Source organism: Heterodontus francisci, chromosome 9 (assembly GCF_036365525.1).
Source record: "Heterodontus francisci isolate sHetFra1 chromosome 9, sHetFra1.hap1, whole genome shotgun sequence".
NCBI lineage: Eukaryota > Metazoa > Chordata > Chondrichthyes > Heterodontiformes > Heterodontidae > Heterodontus > Heterodontus francisci.
The window spans coordinates 100,357,268-100,377,146 of NC_090379.1; the positions used below are offsets into that span (position 1 = coordinate 100,357,268).

A 19,879-nucleotide genomic window follows, 5' to 3' on the forward strand; every position below is an offset into this window, starting at 1 on the left:
CTATCCAATTTCTGCTTTAAGGAGAACCATCCCATTTGTATAGCCTCTCCACAAAACTGATTTCTTGCATCTCCTAGTATAATTTCTAGTAAATGTCCTGTGCATCCTCTCCAAGGCCTTTACATTCTTTAATGCTGGCCACTAAACTCCAGTTGGGCCTAACCTGTGATTCTATAAAAAAAGGTTTAGTATAACTTCCTTGCTTCTATATTCTATGCCTCTATGTATTTATTTATTTATAAAGCCAAGGATTCCATATGCTTTTTTAGCAACATCCTTAACTTGTCCTGCCACCTTCAAAGATGTGTGCATGTATGCCCCCGGTCTCTGTTCCTGCTTTGAAATTGTATCATTTAATATTGCCTCTCCTTGTTCTTCCTACCAAATTGTATTATTTCACACTTCTCTGCATTAAATTTCATTTTCCATGTGTTCCCCCAGTCTTTACTGACCTGAAGTCTTTTACTATCCTCATTGTTTACTACACTTCCAAGTTTTGTATCATCTGCAAACTTTCAAATTATACTCTCTCTCTCTATCCAAGCCCAGTGTGCCTCTGTCTCGATGTAGGAGCCACCCCGCACTTGCTCTCGTGCTCCCCAAAATGGTTTTAATACTAAACATGCTTCTCTCCTATCTGAAACAACCATTCATCACTGTCCTTTAGCCAACATCTTATGCACGCAGCCACTGTCCCTTTTAACCCCATGGGCTAAAACATACTATTACAGTACTTTGAAACTGCATTTGTGTTGCATGTCACACCATGGACACCTTTTTTTCTATTCATTTCAATGTTCGCCATTCAGTTTATGAAACTGAATACCTACAGCATATACTAGTTCAAAAACTTTTTTTGTTTTAGTTCGGACACCATTTTATTAGATTTACATATTCTCTCATTGTGTAGTATGAATAATATACGTGGCATTTTTTCCCCCCCTATTTTCAGTCAGACTTCATTCCTTCTACGAACAGTTGAACTGAGACCTATATTCTCATTAAAGGGCTACTCATGTACTGTAAAATCACTGGATGCCTAATACCTGTTGGTGACTTGTCTGGACAAGCAATTGCTTGTAGTTTTTTTAATATAATTATTTAGAGCAATTAGTAATTATCCTATTAAATAGCAAAGATACTTTTGTGTGATAAGTCTTAAAAGTAGACATTCAGTTCTTGCAGTGCTCTGAGACTGCTACTTGTGCATTGACAGTGCTACAACCCAGACTCTTTGCACTGGGTCGGGTAGTACTCCATGCAACTAAAACAAATTTTATGCTCCTTTTTTAATGCAGGAAGTCATAAAAATGCTTTTGACTCCAGCCTGTTTTGTATAATTAGTGGCGTTAACAGTGAGTTGCAGTAAATGGCTGTTTTCAGACTGGAGGATGGTAGATAGTGGTGTTCCCCAAGGGTCAGTGCTGAGCCCATTGTTTTTTTTTCTATATATAAATGGCTTGTATCTTGGAATACAGAGTAGAATCTCAATGTGCTGATGATAAACTTGGAAGTGTGGCAAACAGTGAGTTGCCTGTAACAGGACGCAGGCTAGCGCGATGGGCAGACAGTTGGCAGATGGAGTTTAACGCTAATCAGTGTGAGGTGATTTATTTTGGCAGAAGGAACAGGGAAAGGCAACATATACTTAATGGCACAGTTCTAAAGAGTGTGCAGGAACAGAGGGACCTAGGGGTGCATGTGCATCCATCTTTGAAGGTGGCAAGATCTATTGAGAGATTGCTTAGTAAAGCATATGTGATCTTGGGCTTCATAAATAGAGGCATTGAGTACAAAAGCAGGGAAGTCATTCCGAACCTTTATAAAGCTCTGGTTAGGCCCCAACTGGAGTAATGTCTAGTTCTGGTCACCACACTTTAGGAAGGATGTGGGGGTCCTTGAGAGGGTGCAGAGGAGATTTACCAGAATAGATCCAGGGATGGAGGTTTTAGTTGCAAGGTTAGGTTGGAAAAGCTGTGGTTCTTGAAAACAAAGTAGGTTGAGGAGAGATTTACTAGAGGTGAACAAGATTGTGACAGGCTTAGATAAGTTAGACCAGGAAAAACTGTTCCCATTAACTAATGGTACAAGGACTAGGATGCAAATTGAAGATTTTTGGCAGGAATTGCAGAGGGGAAGGTGAGAAAGCAATTTTTTATTTTTTTTTACGCAGTGGTTGGTAATGACCTGGAGCTCACTGCTTACAAGAGTGGTGGAAGCAGACACAATGATTTCAAAGGGAAATTGGATGGCCACTTGAAGGAAATAAACTTGCAGGGTTACGAAGATTGAGCAGGGGAGTGGGACTGACTGGACAGCTCCATGGAGAGCTGGGCATGGACTAGATGGGGCCGAATGGCTGCCTCCTATGCTGTAAATGACCTCTGATTCTATTGATTGCATGAAAATTGAGCCAGGCTGTCCCATCTTCAAGATCTAAAATTTATCTCTAATGTTTTCATACAGAACGCATTTCTTGCATATTAGCCATCCATCTAATGGTTCTCTTTTTTTTTTTAGAAAAGGATTTTTTTTTGGTCATGTTCAATGGAAATGTCCCTACTCAAAGATGTTGCCTTCCTTTCCCTATAATATGTTAATGATATTTTTAAATTCGTATTGAAATATGAGAAATGGGAGCATAAGCTACCTCAATTATCCAGAAACTGTCTCTGATGCTGCTGCAACATGTCTCTCCTTTTTATAATGGGATTTTTGGCCAGCTGTCAAAGCGTTTTTATAGGAAAGGTCTTTGTAGTACTGCTGAATCAATGTAGCTCAATTTACAATCTTTGCTTCACTTTTTTTTTCTGTTTGCTGTGGCTCACTTGGTAGCACTCACCTGAGTCAAAAGGTCATGGGTTCAAGTCTCCATCTAGAAACTTGAGTGCATAATCTAGACTGACACTCCAGTGTTGAGTGCCGCATTGTCAGAGGCGTTTTCTTTCAGATGACATGTTAAACCAAGGCTTCATCTGTGTCCTAGGTGCATTAAAAGATCACTGGCATTATTTCAAAGAGCCAGGGGAGTTTTCCCTGGAGTCCTGGCTAATAACACCTCAAACCAATTTATCTGGTTATGTATCTCAATGCTGATGGTGGGACATTGTATACAGATTGGTAGCTGTGTTGCCTACATTTATAACTGACTGTACTTAATTGGTTGTAAAACACTTAGGGATGTCTTGAGGTTGTGAAAGGTGCTATATAAATGCATGTTTTTTTTTCTACAGGCTCGCAAACCTTTAACGTCAAACAAGCAGCAGTACGTGAAAAGTACCGTGTATTCTACGGAACCAATCAAAGCTTGAGTCTGTCCAAAGCTTTAATAAAGGTGGGTATCCTGTCAATCAGTGTTTAAGATGGAATGGTTTTTTCTTTTATGGGATAGGAGTGTTTCTGGCAAGGCTAGTATTTGTTACCCAACCCCCTAATTTTTTTCCCCAAAAATATACTTTATTAAAATCTGTATAAAAATTCCAAACCCATTCAAAACAGCACCAAGTTGACAGTCCAAAAAGTGCAAAAGAAATCCATTTTCTTCGATACAGGAGTGAGTTGCCTCAACCCTTCCATTCCATTTTACATGCCAGTATATTTTACAGCAAACTCATATTTGGTCTATACAGCCCGAGGGGTGTCCCCTGGGTCCAACCCCTCAGTTCACTTTGGTGGGAGGACCTTGTACAGTGGTCTTTCCCCATTTGAGCCTTTGCAGCACATGCCCCAAACTTTAATGTGTTCCTCAGCACATAGTCCTGGACCTTGGAATGTGCCAGTCTGCAACACTGTCGTTGACAACTCTTTGCGCTGGAAGACCAACACGTTTTGGGCCGATCAAAGGGTGTCTTTCACCGAAATGATGATTCTCCAGCAGCAGTTGATGCTTATCTTGGTGTGCGTCCCTGGAAACAGCCTGTAGAGCACAGACTCTTGTGTTACAGAGCTGCTTGGGATGAACCTCAACAAAAACCTCTGCATCTCTTTCCACACCTGCCTTACAAAGACATATTCCAGAAGGAGTTGGCAACTGTCTCTTCCCCACCGCAGCCACCTCGAGGGCAGCATGTGGAGGGGCCGAGCCTCCGGGCTTGCAGGAAGGATCTGACTGGGAGGGCCCTTCTCACCGCCAGCCAAGCTACGTCTTGATGCTTGTTTGAAAGTTCTAGTGATGAGGCATTCTGCCAAATGACTTTGGCAGTCTGCTTGGGGAACCATCCAACAGGGTCCACCATCTCCTTTTCCCGTAGGGCCTTGAGGACATTCCGTGCAAACCACTGCCTAATGGATTGGTGGTCAAAGGTGTTGGTTATCAGGCTGGAGGAGGTTAAAGATAAGGTGGGGCGAGGCCATGGAGGGATTGAACACCAGGATGGAATTTTAAAATTTGAGTCATTGCCAGCCCAGGAGCCAATGAAGGTCTGTGTGTCACAGGGCTGATTGGTGAATGGAGTAAGTTAGGATATGGGCAGCAGAGATTTGGAGACTGCTAGTACTGGTGCTTTTGAAGGCTGCTCCACTTGAAGTGCATGTAACATTTAAGTATGCATTGACATCTGAGCATTTTTCCCTCCAACAGGTGTATTCATACACTGTGCCATGGGACTTCTACATTAATCAGCAGCTAAAGATGCGGCTTGGCTCCAAGTTCACTAATTACTTCAGCCAGAATCACAGCTGCTACCTGTTTGAGAATGGATGTGTGACAGTGGATCAGGGCAAGAACTGTGAAACTCTACAGGTGAGATCTGAAAATTTTCATAGAGAGAACACAACAGAATCCTTTACATTGGTGGTGTAACTTGCTGAATCTCATGCTGGCTGCTTCCGGTAGTTATTTTCCATCCCACTCGCCATCAAGGGCTGTGTGCTTTTATGGGAGGATTAGTGAAGGATGTGAGCTGGCTCACACACATCTCTTGGCAACTGAGGCATAAGAAATAAGAGCAGGAGTAGGCCATTTGGCCTTTCAAGCCTGCCCTGCCATTCAATAAGATCATGGCTGATCTGCCCCAGACCTCAACTCTTCTTTCATGCTAGCTCCTCATAGCCCTCAACTCTCCAAGATTTCAAAAATCAATCTACCTCCTCTTTAAATACTTTCAGTGATCTAGCCTCCACAACACTCTAGGGTAGAGAATTCCAGACATTCACTACCCTCTGAGAGAACAAATTCCTTCGCATCTCCATTTTAAATGAGTGTCCCCTTATTCTGTAACTATGTCCCCTAGTTTGAGATTCCCCCACTAGTGGAAGCATCTTCTCAACATCTACCCTGTCAAACCCCCTCAGAATCTTGTATGTTTCAATAAGATCACCCCTCATTCTTCTGAACTCTAATGCATAAAAGCCTAACCTGTTTAGCCGTTCTTGATGAGTCAACCCCTTCATCCCAGTAATCAGCCTAGTGAATTTCTTTTGAACTGCCTCCAATGCCAGTATATCCTTTCTTAAATACGGGGACCAAAACCGTACATGGTACTCCAGGTACGGCCTCGCCAACACCCTGTAGTTATAACCAAATTTCCCTATTTTTAAACTCCAACTCCCGAGCAATAAAGGCCTTAATTACTTGCTGTACCTGCATGCTAACTTTCTTTCATGCACAAGAACACCCAGGTCCCTCCATGCTGCACTTTTTTTTTTTTGGAGTCCCTCTCCATTTAAATAATCTACCTTTTTGATGCTTCCTACCAAAGTGCATGACCTCTCTTTCCGACATTAAACTCCATCTGCCAAATTTTTGCCCACTCGCTCAACTATATCCTGTTGCACATTCCTTATGTGCTGATCACAACATGCACTTATTTTTGTATCGTCAGCAAATTTGGATATATTGTACTCTGCCCCCTCCAAGTTATTAATATAGATAGTAAATAATTGAGGCCCTAGGACTGATCCATGCGGCACTCCACCAGTTACGTCATCCCAACCTGAAAAAGATCCATTAATCCCGACTCATTGTCTTCTGAGTGTTAATCAATCCTCAATGCATGCTAATACATTACCCCAGCCAGTGGACTGGTCCTAATGAGTAGTTGTTGAAAAACATTAATCTGGTAACTTCGGTTAATGACTTGATGGATAAATGCACTTCCTAGTGTGGTACGGAGTGAGATAGAAGAGGAAGATTTCCTGCTTGATCCCTGATCAGTGCAGAGTGAGGCTGCTATAATTATGTCCTACGCAGGAAGGGCGAAAAGTCAGTCTGGTTCCCACTTCCAAACATTATCTGGTGACTCCCTTACTAGAAGGTTGTGTGGAACTGAGCACTCTTGTGCTACTTAGTTAGCTTGCTGACACCTAATCAGCTCATGTTTGAAAAATGGCTATTTGGATAAGGAACCAGAGGGCTGCCAGAGCTGTAGAACCATATCCCAGCTTAATCTGCCATTCTTTTGAGCAAGGAGAGATAAGAATATAAACTTCTAAAGTTTCCTGACTGTATTTTATATGCGTTACATTAATTATAATTCCACATTGGAGGTGTGTGAATGTCATGACATGGTTTATTACCAGTCAGCATTTTGGAGGGTTTGTTTTCAAAATGCACAATATTAAACATTGAAGTTGCTAGTATTTTTCCTTTTGTACAAATTATAGAATTTTTATTTGATCCTTTTACTTGACTCACTGGAAAATGTGTTTGAAAATGAAGTTCGATCTATAATAATTGGGACCAAACCATCTATATGCACTCCTAATAACTGGTTATCATTGTTTTCCTTTTGTGTAGGGTCTGTCTCAGATTTGGGAGTCTGTGCCAGAAGCACTGGTTGTGTTTCTGGCTCTTGACTTACTGACCCTAGTGGAACTGATGCACACAGCTGAAATTGTTCATGGGGGTATAGCACCTGAAACAGTCTTTCTGGGTGACAGGTCAGTTTCACTTTTTTAACAAAGGTTTGTAGCCGAGTAATGCCTTTCTTCTTGCATGTGCTTGGGATAATTTTTATGATGGATTGGGCCAGGAGCTCACTTTTCAGGAATTTAGTGATGGATTCCTCCCTCAGACTATACAAAGTCTATACCTACCCAATCCTGAAATGATCAGTCAGCCACAGATTTGAGGCTATAAATAATTTGCAGCCAAGCAATAAAGGTAGCCACTTATTCCTTTCTCTACATATCTTTATAATGAAAGAAATGTTTTGAGATTCTGGCAGAAGCCAAGACTAACCTGGCATTCACTGGTAGAAAGACCGAACCCTAGTAAAAAGAAAATTGCATTTGCATGGCACAGCAACATGATAAATTACCTTTTATTTTATGATGTAGGGATAAATATTGTCCAGGACACCAAGGAGAACTCTAGTCTCTAAGTAGTGCTGTGGAACCTTTTACGTTCACCTGACTGGGCAGACTGAGACTGTGGGACATTTTTTTAAAAAAACATTCAAAAGATGGCACCTCTTGAGTGCAGCATTCCCTGAGTACTACACTAGGAGTATCAGTGTAGATTTTTGTGCTCCAGTCTCTGAAGTCGGCCTTGAACCCATGTCCTTCCAGCAACTATCAACTGTCTTTTATATTTGAGCCTTGGCAACCTTCAATTCCAGAGAATTATATGCAGTGGTCGATAAAATGCTATTTAGATTTTCAGTGCCATGTTGCAAATTCCAGTATAAAATGGCAATAAACCTGAACCATCCTTGGCAAGTTCCCAACTTTGCTAACCAGTACATCCATGCTTGCTGCTGTTTCCTATTAAGTAAACAGCAAAGTCAGTTTTGGCTACAGTTCCTTTCAGCTTGTGGGAAGATAGCTGTGGTTGAGACTAGCTTGTGCTTTTGGTTTGGGAAGGACCGATCAGATGAAAGGAACTCGTCCCACCTGTTGGACATTGCTGAGAGTTGTGCATTCAGAGGAAAGAAAACATGAATTTGTACAGCAGCAGAGTAACTTGTACCAAATTCCTGATTACCAGTGAAATGCACTGGTTGGAGTCATACCTAGCGCAAAGGCAGATGGTTATGGTTGTGGTTGTTGGAAGTCAATCATCTCTGTTCCAGGACATCACTGCAGGAGTTCCTCAGGGCAGTGTCCTAGGCCCAACCTTCTTCAGCTGCTTCATTAATGACCGTCCTTCAATTATAAGATGGGGATGTTTGCTGATAACGCAATGTTCAGTACCATTCGCGACTCCTCAGATACTGAAGCAGTCAGTGTAGCAATACCTGGACAATATCCAAGCTTGGGCTAATAAATGGCAAGTAACATTCGCACCACACAAGTGCCAGGCAATGACCATCTCCAACAAGAGTGAATCTAACCATCTCCCCTTGACATTCAATGGCATTATGATCGCTGAATTCCCCCACTATCAACATCCTGGGGGTTACCATTAACCAGAAACTGACCTGGAGTAGCCATATAAATACAGTGGCTACAAGAGCAGGTCAGGCTGGGAATCCTGCAGCGACTAACTCACCCCCTGACTCCCCAAAGCCTGTCCACCATCTACAAGGCACAAGTCAGGAGTGTGATGGAATACTCTCCACTTGCCCGGATGGGTGCAGCTCCAACAACACAAGAAGCTCGACACCATCCTGCTTGATTGGCACCCCCTCCACTGTTTGCATAGTGGCAGCAGTGTGTACCATTTGCAAGATGCACTGCAGCAACGCACTGGGGCTCCTTGGACAGCACCTTCCAAACCCGCAACCTCTACCACCTAGAAGGACAAGAGCAGCAAATGCATGGGAACACCACCACCTGCAAGCTCCCTTCCAAGTCACACACCATCCTGACTTGGAACTATATTGTCGTTCCTTCATTGTCGCTGGGACAAAATCCTGGAACTCTCTTACCTAACAGCGCTGTGGGTGTACCTACCTCACGTGGACTGCAGCAGTTCAAGAAGGCAGCTTACCACCACCTTTTTCAAGGGCAATTGGGGATGCTGACCTAGCCAGCGACACCCCAATCCCATGAATGAATTATAAAAAATAAAAAAGTTGTGGGTTTGTTGTAAACCAGAATGGTTTAAGAGCAACAAGCCTGAATATAATGACCAAAATTTCCTGCCACCTCCCTTTTTCTAAATGAACACAGTTGAGTTTTTTCCTAAAAGACTGGTCTGTTTAACCTGACTATTCTTCCTTCCTCCCTAGGTTTTATGATCGTGTCTCCATGTACCCCAACAGTGACAGTTTAGTGAAGCTCATGGACTTCACTCACAGCTTGGACCTGACGCTGCAGTCCATTGTTGCCAAGTTTACAGATTTTCTTGTAATGCATTCACTACCCAATAAGGAGCTCCTGTTGGAGTGCAGTAGTGCCTACCAGGTAAGCAGGCAATAGGAAACTAACCTAAATCCACACTAATACAAAACTATTCCTGTTGTGCCACTGCAAATTAACATTGACTGGAGCTGACCTGCATGCAGCAATGGTACTCTTCACCACGCTCTGTAGATTTTACAGTGCATGTTTATCCTGATGGGGAGTTGGCCCTTACTCACTGCTCTCCTCTAAACAATTCTCAATTTCTCTTTTTTTTTTTTTTCTTCCCAACACCCCAATCTTTACATCTGATTATGACACATTGGTTTATAGCTACACTTCACTAGCAGCTCCTCCATTTCTCTAGGCAAGCTGACTAATTACAGCTACAACGAGCATCTGGTTATTCAACCTTGGAAGACCAGGCTGTCCCTGCCTTGAAATATAACTTCTAGTAGAGATTATGGGCTACTTTTCTCCCTTTTTCTGCATTTCCCCTTCTCACCAGAGGCATGCATGCTTCCCACCACTGCAGTCAACTAATGGGGAGATTGAACCAGGGTCGTTTTGGTCTGCACAGATAAATATCACCCCAATGGAGCATTAACCCATAAAACAATTGCAGTAGCAATGGTTTAGAATGGTCACTTGGAAAGGAGAAAATACTGATTTATTGCATTGCTATTTGAGACCTTGCTGTACACTCATTGGCTGCAGTGTTTTCTATGCTACAACAGAAACTACATTTTCCGAACTGCACTGTGGGAGTACCTTCACCATGTGGACTGTGGTGGTTCAAGGTGGCAACTCACCATCACAACCACCTTGAGGTCCATTTAGGGATGGGCAATTAAATGCTGGCCTTGCCAGCAACATCCACATCACATGATAAATGAATTGTTTAAAAAAAAAATTCTGATGTGAACAGTTCCCAGTGTATGTTTCACTGACCAACACAGTTCAAAGTGTGAGCATAGTATATTCTGATACACAAGTGGTTGAGTCATATCTTTACAGGAGTGGAATTTAAATTTTTACATTGCTTAACCTTGATTATGCTTCAAGGGTTTAACACAAGTAGCTTATTGCGTCTTGCTGTTTGATCTGGCTGAATTAATTATCCAGCAATGATGTACAGCACGGGTGGGGGGGGGAAGAACAGCTATTTCTTATCCAAGTGTGACTTAAATATGCATTTTGAGGATAAACTGTCTAAGTGACCATCTTGGGAATGAGTCTAAGGCTTGCAGCCTTTATTGTTGAAATGCATGGAACTCTTCTTGACCCTTAAATGTTTATTGACCATTTAATTGTAAGTTGGTTTAAAATACAGTTGGCACTTAATTAAAGTTAACTGTGGCACAGTGGTTAGCACCGCAGCCTCACAGCTCCAACGACCTGGGTTCGGTTCTGGGTACTACCTGTGCAGAGTTTGCAAGCTCTCCCTGTGACCGCGTGGATTTCCGCCAGGTGCTCTGGTTTCCTCACAGTCAAAGACTTGCAGGCTGATAGGTAAATTGGCCATTGTAAAAATTGCCCCTAGTGTAGGTAGGTGGTAGGAGAATTGAAGGAAGGTGGGGATGTAGATGGGGATATGGGATTGAAGTAGAATTAGTATAAATGGGTGGTTGATGGTCGGTATCGACTTGGTGGGCCAAAGGGCCTGTTTCAGTGCTGTATCTCTCTGTGACTCTAAGCTTGTTCACCATGGACTCGAACCAAAAATGGAACAGTGAGATGATGACTTCTGTGGTCCTGTGCTAGACCAGTATTAGCCACTGCACATTGAGACTTCAAATATAGCTAATTGCATTTCTAATTAGTAAATAAAACACAAGCGCTAGAGACCACCATTGGGCAGGGGATTTCAACACTTCTATTCGCACACTGTCATATGAACATTACACTGATTTGTCTTAATTAGCAACAAATGCATAGAAAGGTTAAAGTGCTTTTTTTTATCATTGTAGCTGCTTTACTTCCTTGGTTACTGAATGTTGCTGAATATTTAAGAAATATATTTACCTGGATTGTGAGTCTGAGTATTTTACATAGAACATAGAACAGTACAGCACTGTACAGGCCCTTCAGCCCACAATGTTGTGCTGAACCTTTAACCTACTCTAAGATCAAACTAACTACCTACCCTTCATTCTACTATCATCCATGTACCTATCCAAGAGTCGCTTAAATGCCCCTAATGTATCTGCTTCTACTACCACTGCTGGCAGCACATTCCACGCACCCACCACTCTGTGTAAAGAACCGACCTCTGACATCTCCCCGAAACCTTCCTCCAATCACCTTAAATTTATGCCCCCTGGTGATGGCCCTTTCCGCCCTGGGAGAAAGTTTCTGGCTATCCACTCTATCTATGCCTCTCATCATCTTGTACCCCTCTATCAAGTCACCTCTCATCCTTCTTCGCTCCAATGAGAAAAGCCCTAGCTCCCTCAATCTTTCTTCGTAGGACATGCCCTCCAGTCCAGGCAGCATCCTGGTAAGTCTCCTCTGCACCCTCTCTATAAAGCTTCCACATCCTTCCTATAATGAGGCGACCAGAACTGAACACAATATTCCAAGTGTGGTCGAACCAGGGCCTTGTAGAGCTGCAGCATAACCTCTCAGCTCTTAAACTCAATCCCCCTGTTAATGAAAGCCAACACACCATACGCCTTCTTAACAACCCTATCAACTTGGGTGGCAACTTTAAGCGATCTATGGACATGGACCCCAGGATCCCTCTGTTTCTCCACACTACCAAGAATCCTGTCTTTAAGCCTGTATTCCGCATTAAAATTCAACCTTCCAAAATGAATCACTTCACACTTTTCCAGGTTGAACTCCATCTGCCACTTCTCAGCCCAGCTCTGCATCCTGTCAATGTCCCGTTGCAACCTACAACAGCCTTCCACACTATCCACAACTCCAGCAACCTTTGTGTCATCAGCAAACTTGCTAACCCAGCCTTCCACTTCCTCATCCAAGTCATTTATAAAAATCACAAAGAACAGAGGTCCCAGAACAGATCCTTGTGGAACACCACTGGTCACCGAGCTCCATGCTGAATACTTACCATCTACTAGCACCCTCTGACTTCTTTGGGCCAGCCAATTTTGTATCCAGACAGCCAACTTTCCCTGAATCCTATGCCTCCTTACTTTCTGAATAAGCCTACCATGGGGAACCTTATCAAACACCTTGCTAAAATCCATGTACACCACATCCACTGCTCTTCCTTCATCAATGTGTTTTGTCACATCTTCAAAGAATTCAATAAGGCTTGTGAGGCATGACCTGCCCCTCTCAAAGCCATGCTGACTGTCTCTAATCAAACCATGCTTTTCCAAATAATCATAAATCCTGTCTCTCAGAATCCTCTCCAATAATTTGCCCACTACCGACGTAAGATTGACTGGTCTATAATTCCCAGGGTTCTCCCTATTCCCTTTCTTGAACAAGGGAACAACATTCTATTTCCTACTCCAATTCCATCTGCCTTTCCCAATTCTCTTGGTGCACCTTGGTTTTCCTCTCGAATATTACCTCCTGGTTTCTACACCCCTGCTAAGTTAGTTTAAACCCTCCCCAATAACATTAGCAAACTGCCCCACAAGGACATTAGTCCCCATGTTTTACAGGTGCAACCTGTTTGACCTGTACAGGTCCCATCTCCTCCCAGAATCAGTCACAATGTCCCAGGAATCTAAAGCCCTTCCTCATGCAGCATTTCTCCAGCCACGCATTCATCTGCTCTATCCTTCTATTTCTATATTCACTAATGCATGGCACCAGAGCTTACTACCTGAGGTCCTGTTTGCTATTTTCTTTCCTAGCTCCCTAAATTCTGCCTGAAGGACCTCATCCCTTTTTTTAAATCTATGTTGTTGGTACTGACATGAATCATGACCACTGGCTGTTCACCCTCCCCCCTCAGTGCTCTGTAGCCACTCCGTGATATCCTTGACACTGGTACCAATGAGGCAACATACTATCCTGGATTCACATCTGCAGACGCAGAAACACCTGTTTCCCTAACTAAAGAATCCCTATCACTATTGCATAAGTAAGGAAGAAACTCAAACTGAACCAAGGAGAGATTACAAGCTGAGAGGTTTGGTCAAAGGGATGGATTTTAAAGAAGGTTTTAAAGAGGGACAGGAAGAGGGTCTGAAGCAGGAACTTCCAGAGTATGGGCCTAGGAAGCAGATGGCAAAGCTGCAAATGGTGAGGTGGGAAAGGTACAGGTGGTCAGAAGATTGCAGAATTCTGGAGAAAATTCTAATGTTGGAGGAGATTACAGAGATAGGACGAAAGACTTGTATTTATCTAGCGCCTTTCAAGACCGCAGTATGTCCTATTTAAGTGTGCTCACTATTGTAAGAGGCAAGGTCATGAGTTACATTTGTCCCATTTTCTATTGAGATTAGTACATATGGCTAAAATAGTGTTTCTGTAGCCAGGCCTGTGACCAGTCGGCAATTTCTACTGGACAATACGGTTAGGGAATGCAGTAAAAGCAGACATTATTCCCATTCCTGTTTGTATTCCATGACTCCAACTAGAAAGTGAATGTACATGTTTTTGAACTGAATGAGACTTGGCTGTTAAGCCCTCTATAATTTGAATAACTTGTTGATGCTAGCTGTCCCAGTTCAAGTGAAGAACTAGTCTCTTGGATAAGCTACCTGAGTGAAACAACAACACAAGACTAAGAATGTATCAGTAAGAAATGGGTTTGGTGAATTAAGATTAACATCTTTATTAACCAGGAAAATGTATTTACTAAAAACCTTACCTTTTGCAGCTTCCTTGTGAGGAAGATTTAAAGTAGAAATCATGCAGTTTGTGCACAAGCCAAGCCACTGTTTACAGCTAACAAGTTGGGGTGCAAGCTCTAACTTTAACCCTCATCACTGGCTGTTATAGGTTGATCTCCTTGGGATTGCAAACACTGTGCATTTCCTGCTGTTTGGAGGGCATATAGACGTCTGCAAGGAGGGTTCACTGTGGATACTCAATCCCACATCCTACAGGTATTTTTAACGGCGTTCCTTTTATTTCGTATTGTGCAATGTTGGTGCTGCATTTTCTAAAATATAAAATCAATGAACCTCGTTTTGTGTTCCTAAATGAGTTGTGTCTGCACCATTGATAATGCAGTGATCTGTAAATTGCTTGAGCAGCTCTTGTTTAAAATGGAATGGACATCTTGCTCCCAGCACATTGCACCACCCACCCATATCTTTCTTGATTTTCTGTTGTTGAGAATCATGCCATTTACCCATTCACCACTGGGAGTGAACTGGCTTTCCTGTCTAGCAATGCATCTTTTGAGCCAGATGCTAGAAGATGAGGCTCCACTCATCTCCTGCTTTTGTGGAAGTGTTTAGTTGCTGTTCCACAGCTCTCCAAAAAATGTGAGTAAAATCCATCGCTACATGAATATGCCACTCATTCCCCTTGCCCACCAAATGACCTGTGCTAAGCATGAGCCTCTGAACTTTTCTCCCCTTTTCAGGTTGTTTTTTTTTGTATGCCCTCTTTTCCACCCCCACATCACCAGAACTTCCTATTTCACTTCTGCCATACTGGTTCAAGTGACCAGAGAGATTAGAGTATGTGGCCTGATCCCAGATATGTCAATGCAACTGTTCTTGAACTGGGTGTACAAGAAGCTTGGTGACTACTTGGCCAATGCAGGAGTGCCATACCTACCTTTGCCACCCATATAGCACAAGAGACCAGGAACTCCATGTACTGGGGAATTGAAACTTTATCCTGTGGCATTCCTCCCTGGTGCTTTAACTGAATTCAACTTATGCCTGTTTTTCAGTTACTCCATTTTAGTTTGGCACGTGGATGTAATTTGCATTTAAGATCATGCTCTGCTCCTAACAATGTTTTAATGCAATGTGTTGTCCTTGACTCGGTGAGTAGTGCTCTCACCTCTGAGTCAGGAGGTTGTGGATTCAAACCCTAATCCAGTCTGGCATTCCAGTGCAAAATGGAAGGGAGTACTGCATTGTCTGAAATGCTGTCTTTCAGATAGAATGCTAACCTGAAGCCCTGTCTGCCCTTTGGTTGGATGCAAGTCCCACAGCAATATTTCAAGAGTAAGGGAATTCCTCTTGGTGTCCTGGTATCTCTCAACTATCACTGAAACCGATTTATCTGGTGATTCATTGACTCCCAAATTTCCCTACATTACAACAGTAACTACACTTCTAAAATACCTCACTGGCTGAAAAGTACTTTAGGATTTCCTGAAACTCTGAAAGGTGCTATATAAATGGAGTCTTTTGTATTCTTGCAGAATGGAATTGCTGTACATGGAGTTATGGAGCAGTTTCTTTGAAAAGATTCTGAATGCAGGAGGTGCACCCTCTGTTTCTACACTGAGTGATCTGCGACAGACAGTGACAGAAGCTATTGAACCAGATTATGAAACTCTGTATAATGATGCTTTCATATTGAACCTGATGCCTTATGATTAGTGAATGTAGGATTTTTAAAAACTTTCAGGATCCTATTTTTCTGTTACTGAATAAAGTTGTCATGTATATATTTTCTTTCTTGCTGCTACGACCAGGTGAGGAAGAGGTCTCTGGCTTCCCTCTTGCCCTTTTCCTGGTTTGGCCGTAACAGGGTTTAACTTTTGTGTTTTTAGCTTCACCTCGGTGAGTCCTTGCTCACTGTAATTGTAAAGGAATCAGACAGGTTTTATCCGATTTTTAAAATTTTGTTTATTGACCTTAAAATTCTAACTGTTAAAACTAATAAAAATATGTGACGCAACCACACTAGCATGCATACATGATGAACACACGCAGATACCGAAGAGGAGAAAGAATTAAAGGGGAAAGGTTTGAAGTAGTAGATGGAATTCGGTTACTTTTTTTAGTTTTACAGTTAAGTCTTTGCAGTTCTCGTTGGGGTCCAGTGCACGCTTTCAAACCTGTTTCACTGGTACCAGAAGGCTTCTGTCTTTTTGGCGCAGGCTTGGAGGACCGAATGGCCTGTTCCTGTGCTGTACTGTTCTTTGTTGTCTTGAGGCTTAAGTTACTTCCATGGGTCCTTGGAACTTTGCATGAGAGAGAAAAGACCTTACTTCTCTTTGGTCTTCAAAATTGTAGTCTGTGTCTCAACTTTTCTGTGATGCACAATTCAGTCAGTTCCCAGGTTGGTGAGCAGGTTAGTCATGTGACCAGCTCTGACACAGACAATGACTCAATGTCTTTTGATCGTCGCTATTGACAAAACCCATTATGGCTAATTGAATCAGGGAGCACTTCCATTGTCTCTCTCTAGGCAACTGTGTCTCCGAATGCAGATGTGCAGCCATGTTTTCAGCCACTACTCTGTGGTCCTTTTTTTAAACCAATTATGTTCAATGTCCTGGGGTGTTGGTTAACTCAGTTGGCTGGATGGTTAGTGTGAAATGCAGAAAAATGTCAACAGCGTGGGTTCAATCCCCATACGGGCTGTGGTAGTTCATGGAGGCCTGCCTCCTCGCCTTGCCCCACGCTTGAGGAGTGATGACCCTCAAGTTATACATCACCAACTGTGTCTAATGGGGAGAGATGCCTATGGTCCTTTTGGCTGTATGGCTAGAGCAATGTTCAATGTCCAGTAAATGTTCAAATGGTGTTCCATATGATATGTTTCCATTTGGCAGGTGTGGTTTCTGTCAGAGATTGTATCCAAGTTGCCTACTTTTTTTTGGGAAATATATATATATATATTATAGTACATCTTTTATATCCGCTAACTTGTTGCAAACTAGGGGTCAAACATGTGGCCCATCCGGGCCTCTGGTTCAGTAGCTCACTCAAATACGGAGATACTAACTGCTGAACCATACTCCATCTTTTCTTGTGTCTTGAAATCTTGAATACAATGATCTAACATATGTATTGCATAACTATGCTCTTACAACTTCCTAAGTTTTTTTTTTTGACAGCCTCGCAGACCAGATCTTGCTGGAACTACAGTGCCATGCTGCTAATGCACAACATTCTTGATGTGCAAATCATCTAACAAATTCAGGGGATTAAGAAATATGCTGTGAGTTATGATTCTCCAGTGCTTGCGAGTCAATTTACACCCATAAATGAAATCTCAGCCTTAATACCCCTGTTATTTTTGACTGGATTTGCACAATAATTGCCCATTAAACATGCTGTAGCAGGTTGTGTGGTAATTAACAGTACAAAGTGATGCTCGTTAATGACTGCTATGGACCATAGTTTATGCAATGGAGTCTAATTCCTTCAGATGGTAAATTGTTCCAAAATTACTTTTATATAAAAATTTAAAATTTGACTTTTAGTTTCCTTTTACGTGCAATCCAACCTTTTTTCATTCTTTTTGCCTTGCCCTGCCCCTGTTTACTGAGCCACTCCATATAATAGCAAGTTCCACATTTTCAACACTTACTGGAGTAATAAGGGTGATACTAAGTTTCCCCTAGAGTCACTTAACAAGGATCATCAGAGGTTCCCTTTTTAAAGGTGTCACTAATATGAACAAGTGACCCAATTAATCTAAAATAAGCAACAAAAACTAAGTGATTACCAAGTAAATTACAATAGCAGAGAAACAGGTCATTTTGCTCCACTTACTTCATCTAACTCTGTCTGATATCCTTCTATTCCTTTATGCCCTATGTACTTATCCAACTTCCCCTTGCCTCAACTACTCCATGTAGCAAGTTCCACATTCTCCCCACTCTGAGTAAAGAAGTTTCTCCAGAATTCTTTAAGTTTATGAGTGACTATTGTAGATTTATGGCCCCTATTAAGAGTCCAATTATGGGCTTTGTAACCAATAAACTCCTTCATAAATGTTGCACACCTCCTATCTTTTTCTGTAGAAAAGAATCCTAGCCTGGTTAATCTTTCCTTCTGGTAATGACTTCTCAGTTCTAACATTGCCATTGTAAATCTTTCTTGTATTTTCTCCAGTGCCTTTTTTTTTGTAATATGTAGATCAGAACTGTACTCCAAGGGTTGGCTAGCAACTACTTGCATTTATATAGTGCCACATAAGGAGGAGCAGAAGTAGGGTTTAAGGAGAAGGGAGATGCTTAGCAGCAATTCCAGAGTCTAGGGCCCAGACAGCTGAAGGCATGACCACCACTAGCAGAGTGATTAAAATTGGGGGTGCGTAAGAGATCTGAATTAGAGGAGTGCAGATGTCGGAGGGTGGTTGAACTGGTGATTAGAGATATGGAGGGATTTAAAAATCAGGATAACAATTTTAAAATTAGGGTATTGTGATTCCAGAAACCACATAGAGGTATGCACGAAGAGGGGTGGTGGATGAATGGGACTTAATTTCATTAGGGTATGGGTCGCTGAGCTTTTGACAAGTTAAAGTTTATGAAGGGTGAAAGATGGTAGGCCAGCCAAGTGAGTATTGGAATAGTCAGGTAACAAAGGCCTGGATGAGGGTTTCAACAGCATATGAGTGGAGGCAGGTACAAACACAGGTGATGGAGATGGGAATAGAGGCCTAACCAAGGTTCTGTGCAAGTTTAACACAACTTATAGCAACCTCAATAGAGTTGAATTGAAATGAATTGTGCTGTTGACTATATAGATTGACCACCTGTGACTGTTGAATTGCTGGAGAATGGTACAAGTTCTCCCTATGGATTCTGTTGACTGCAAGGATCACTGCAGTATTGATCTTTTATGCTACAGGGACACTGCAGCCTACTAATTGGAAACAAAGAACTCCAAAGAATTTGGTGACCTTTCAGTTATAAAATCTGATTAAGAGGACCTCCAGAGATGCTCCTAGGCTGCTTGGTTTTTTACATTTTGATCAAACTGGAATGATCTCCCTGAGCTGTCGTTTATTATGCACTTGTAAAGTTGTTGATATATCTTAATTTCTTGACCATTTTTCTGGAATGGATTTAGAACAAATTGCACCTTTTTTGAAAAGCAATTCATTAACTCCTTTCAGATGGGCAACAAATATTCACTTTGGTCCAGTGACATTACCACTCTGGCACCACCTCCCCTGATTGTAACAGAGGCCCAAGGTATTGTTCTGGGGGCATGGCTTCAAATCCCACCATGCCTGAATGTAGAATTTGAATTTAACTAGCAAAAATCTGGAATTAAAAAGCTAGTCTAATAATGGCCATGAAACCATTCTCAATTGTTGTAAAAACCTAGCTGGTTCACTAATGATCTTTTGGGAAGGAAATCTGCTATCCTTACCTGGTCTGGTCTACATGTGACTCCAGACCCACCGCAATATGGTTGACCCTGAAATGGCTTAACAAGCCATTCAGTTATATCTAACTGCTATGAAGTCAATAAGGAATGAGATCATCTGGCATTAACCTAGGCACCGGAAACAACAACAGCAAACCCAGCCCTGTCGACCCTGCAAAGTCCTCACCAATCTGTCTGTCACAGATTGGGAAGAATGATTACTGCACAGTCCTTGTGGAGACGAAGTCCTGTCTTCACACTGAGGATACCTTCCATCCTGTTGTGTGGCACTATCACCGTGCTAAATGGGATATATTTCGAACAGACCTAGCAATGCAAAACTGGGCATCCTTGAGGCACAGTAGGGCAACCGCAGAATTCTACTCAGCCACAATCTGTAACGTTATCGCCCGGCATACCTT

General features: G+C 42.2%; 1 protein-coding gene across 6 annotated transcripts in view; it reads left to right on the top strand.

Annotated features, from left to right (window-relative positions):
• The window catches only part of bub1bb (BUB1 mitotic checkpoint serine/threonine kinase Bb), an 89,457-nt gene extending 70,855 nt beyond the window's left edge, over positions 1–18,602 (top strand). For 5 of the 6 annotated variants that reach the window (XM_068039590.1, XM_068039588.1, XM_068039589.1 and 2 more), the window contains 6 exons: positions 3,234–3,334; positions 4,580–4,741; positions 6,737–6,879; positions 9,114–9,288; positions 14,155–14,261; positions 15,542–18,602. In XM_068039590.1, the coding sequence (XP_067895691.1) occupies positions 3,234–3,334; positions 4,580–4,741; positions 6,737–6,879; positions 9,114–9,288; positions 14,155–14,261; positions 15,542–15,722 (869 nt within the window). In that variant the 3' untranslated portion in view covers positions 15,723–18,602. Of the gene's footprint in view, positions 1–3,233; positions 3,335–4,579; positions 4,742–6,736; positions 6,880–9,113; positions 9,289–14,032; positions 14,120–14,154; positions 14,262–15,541 lie in introns of those variants that run through there. The other variant, XM_068039593.1, reaches the window with a different exon arrangement.
• Positions 18,603–19,879: the final 1,277 nt, after the last annotated feature.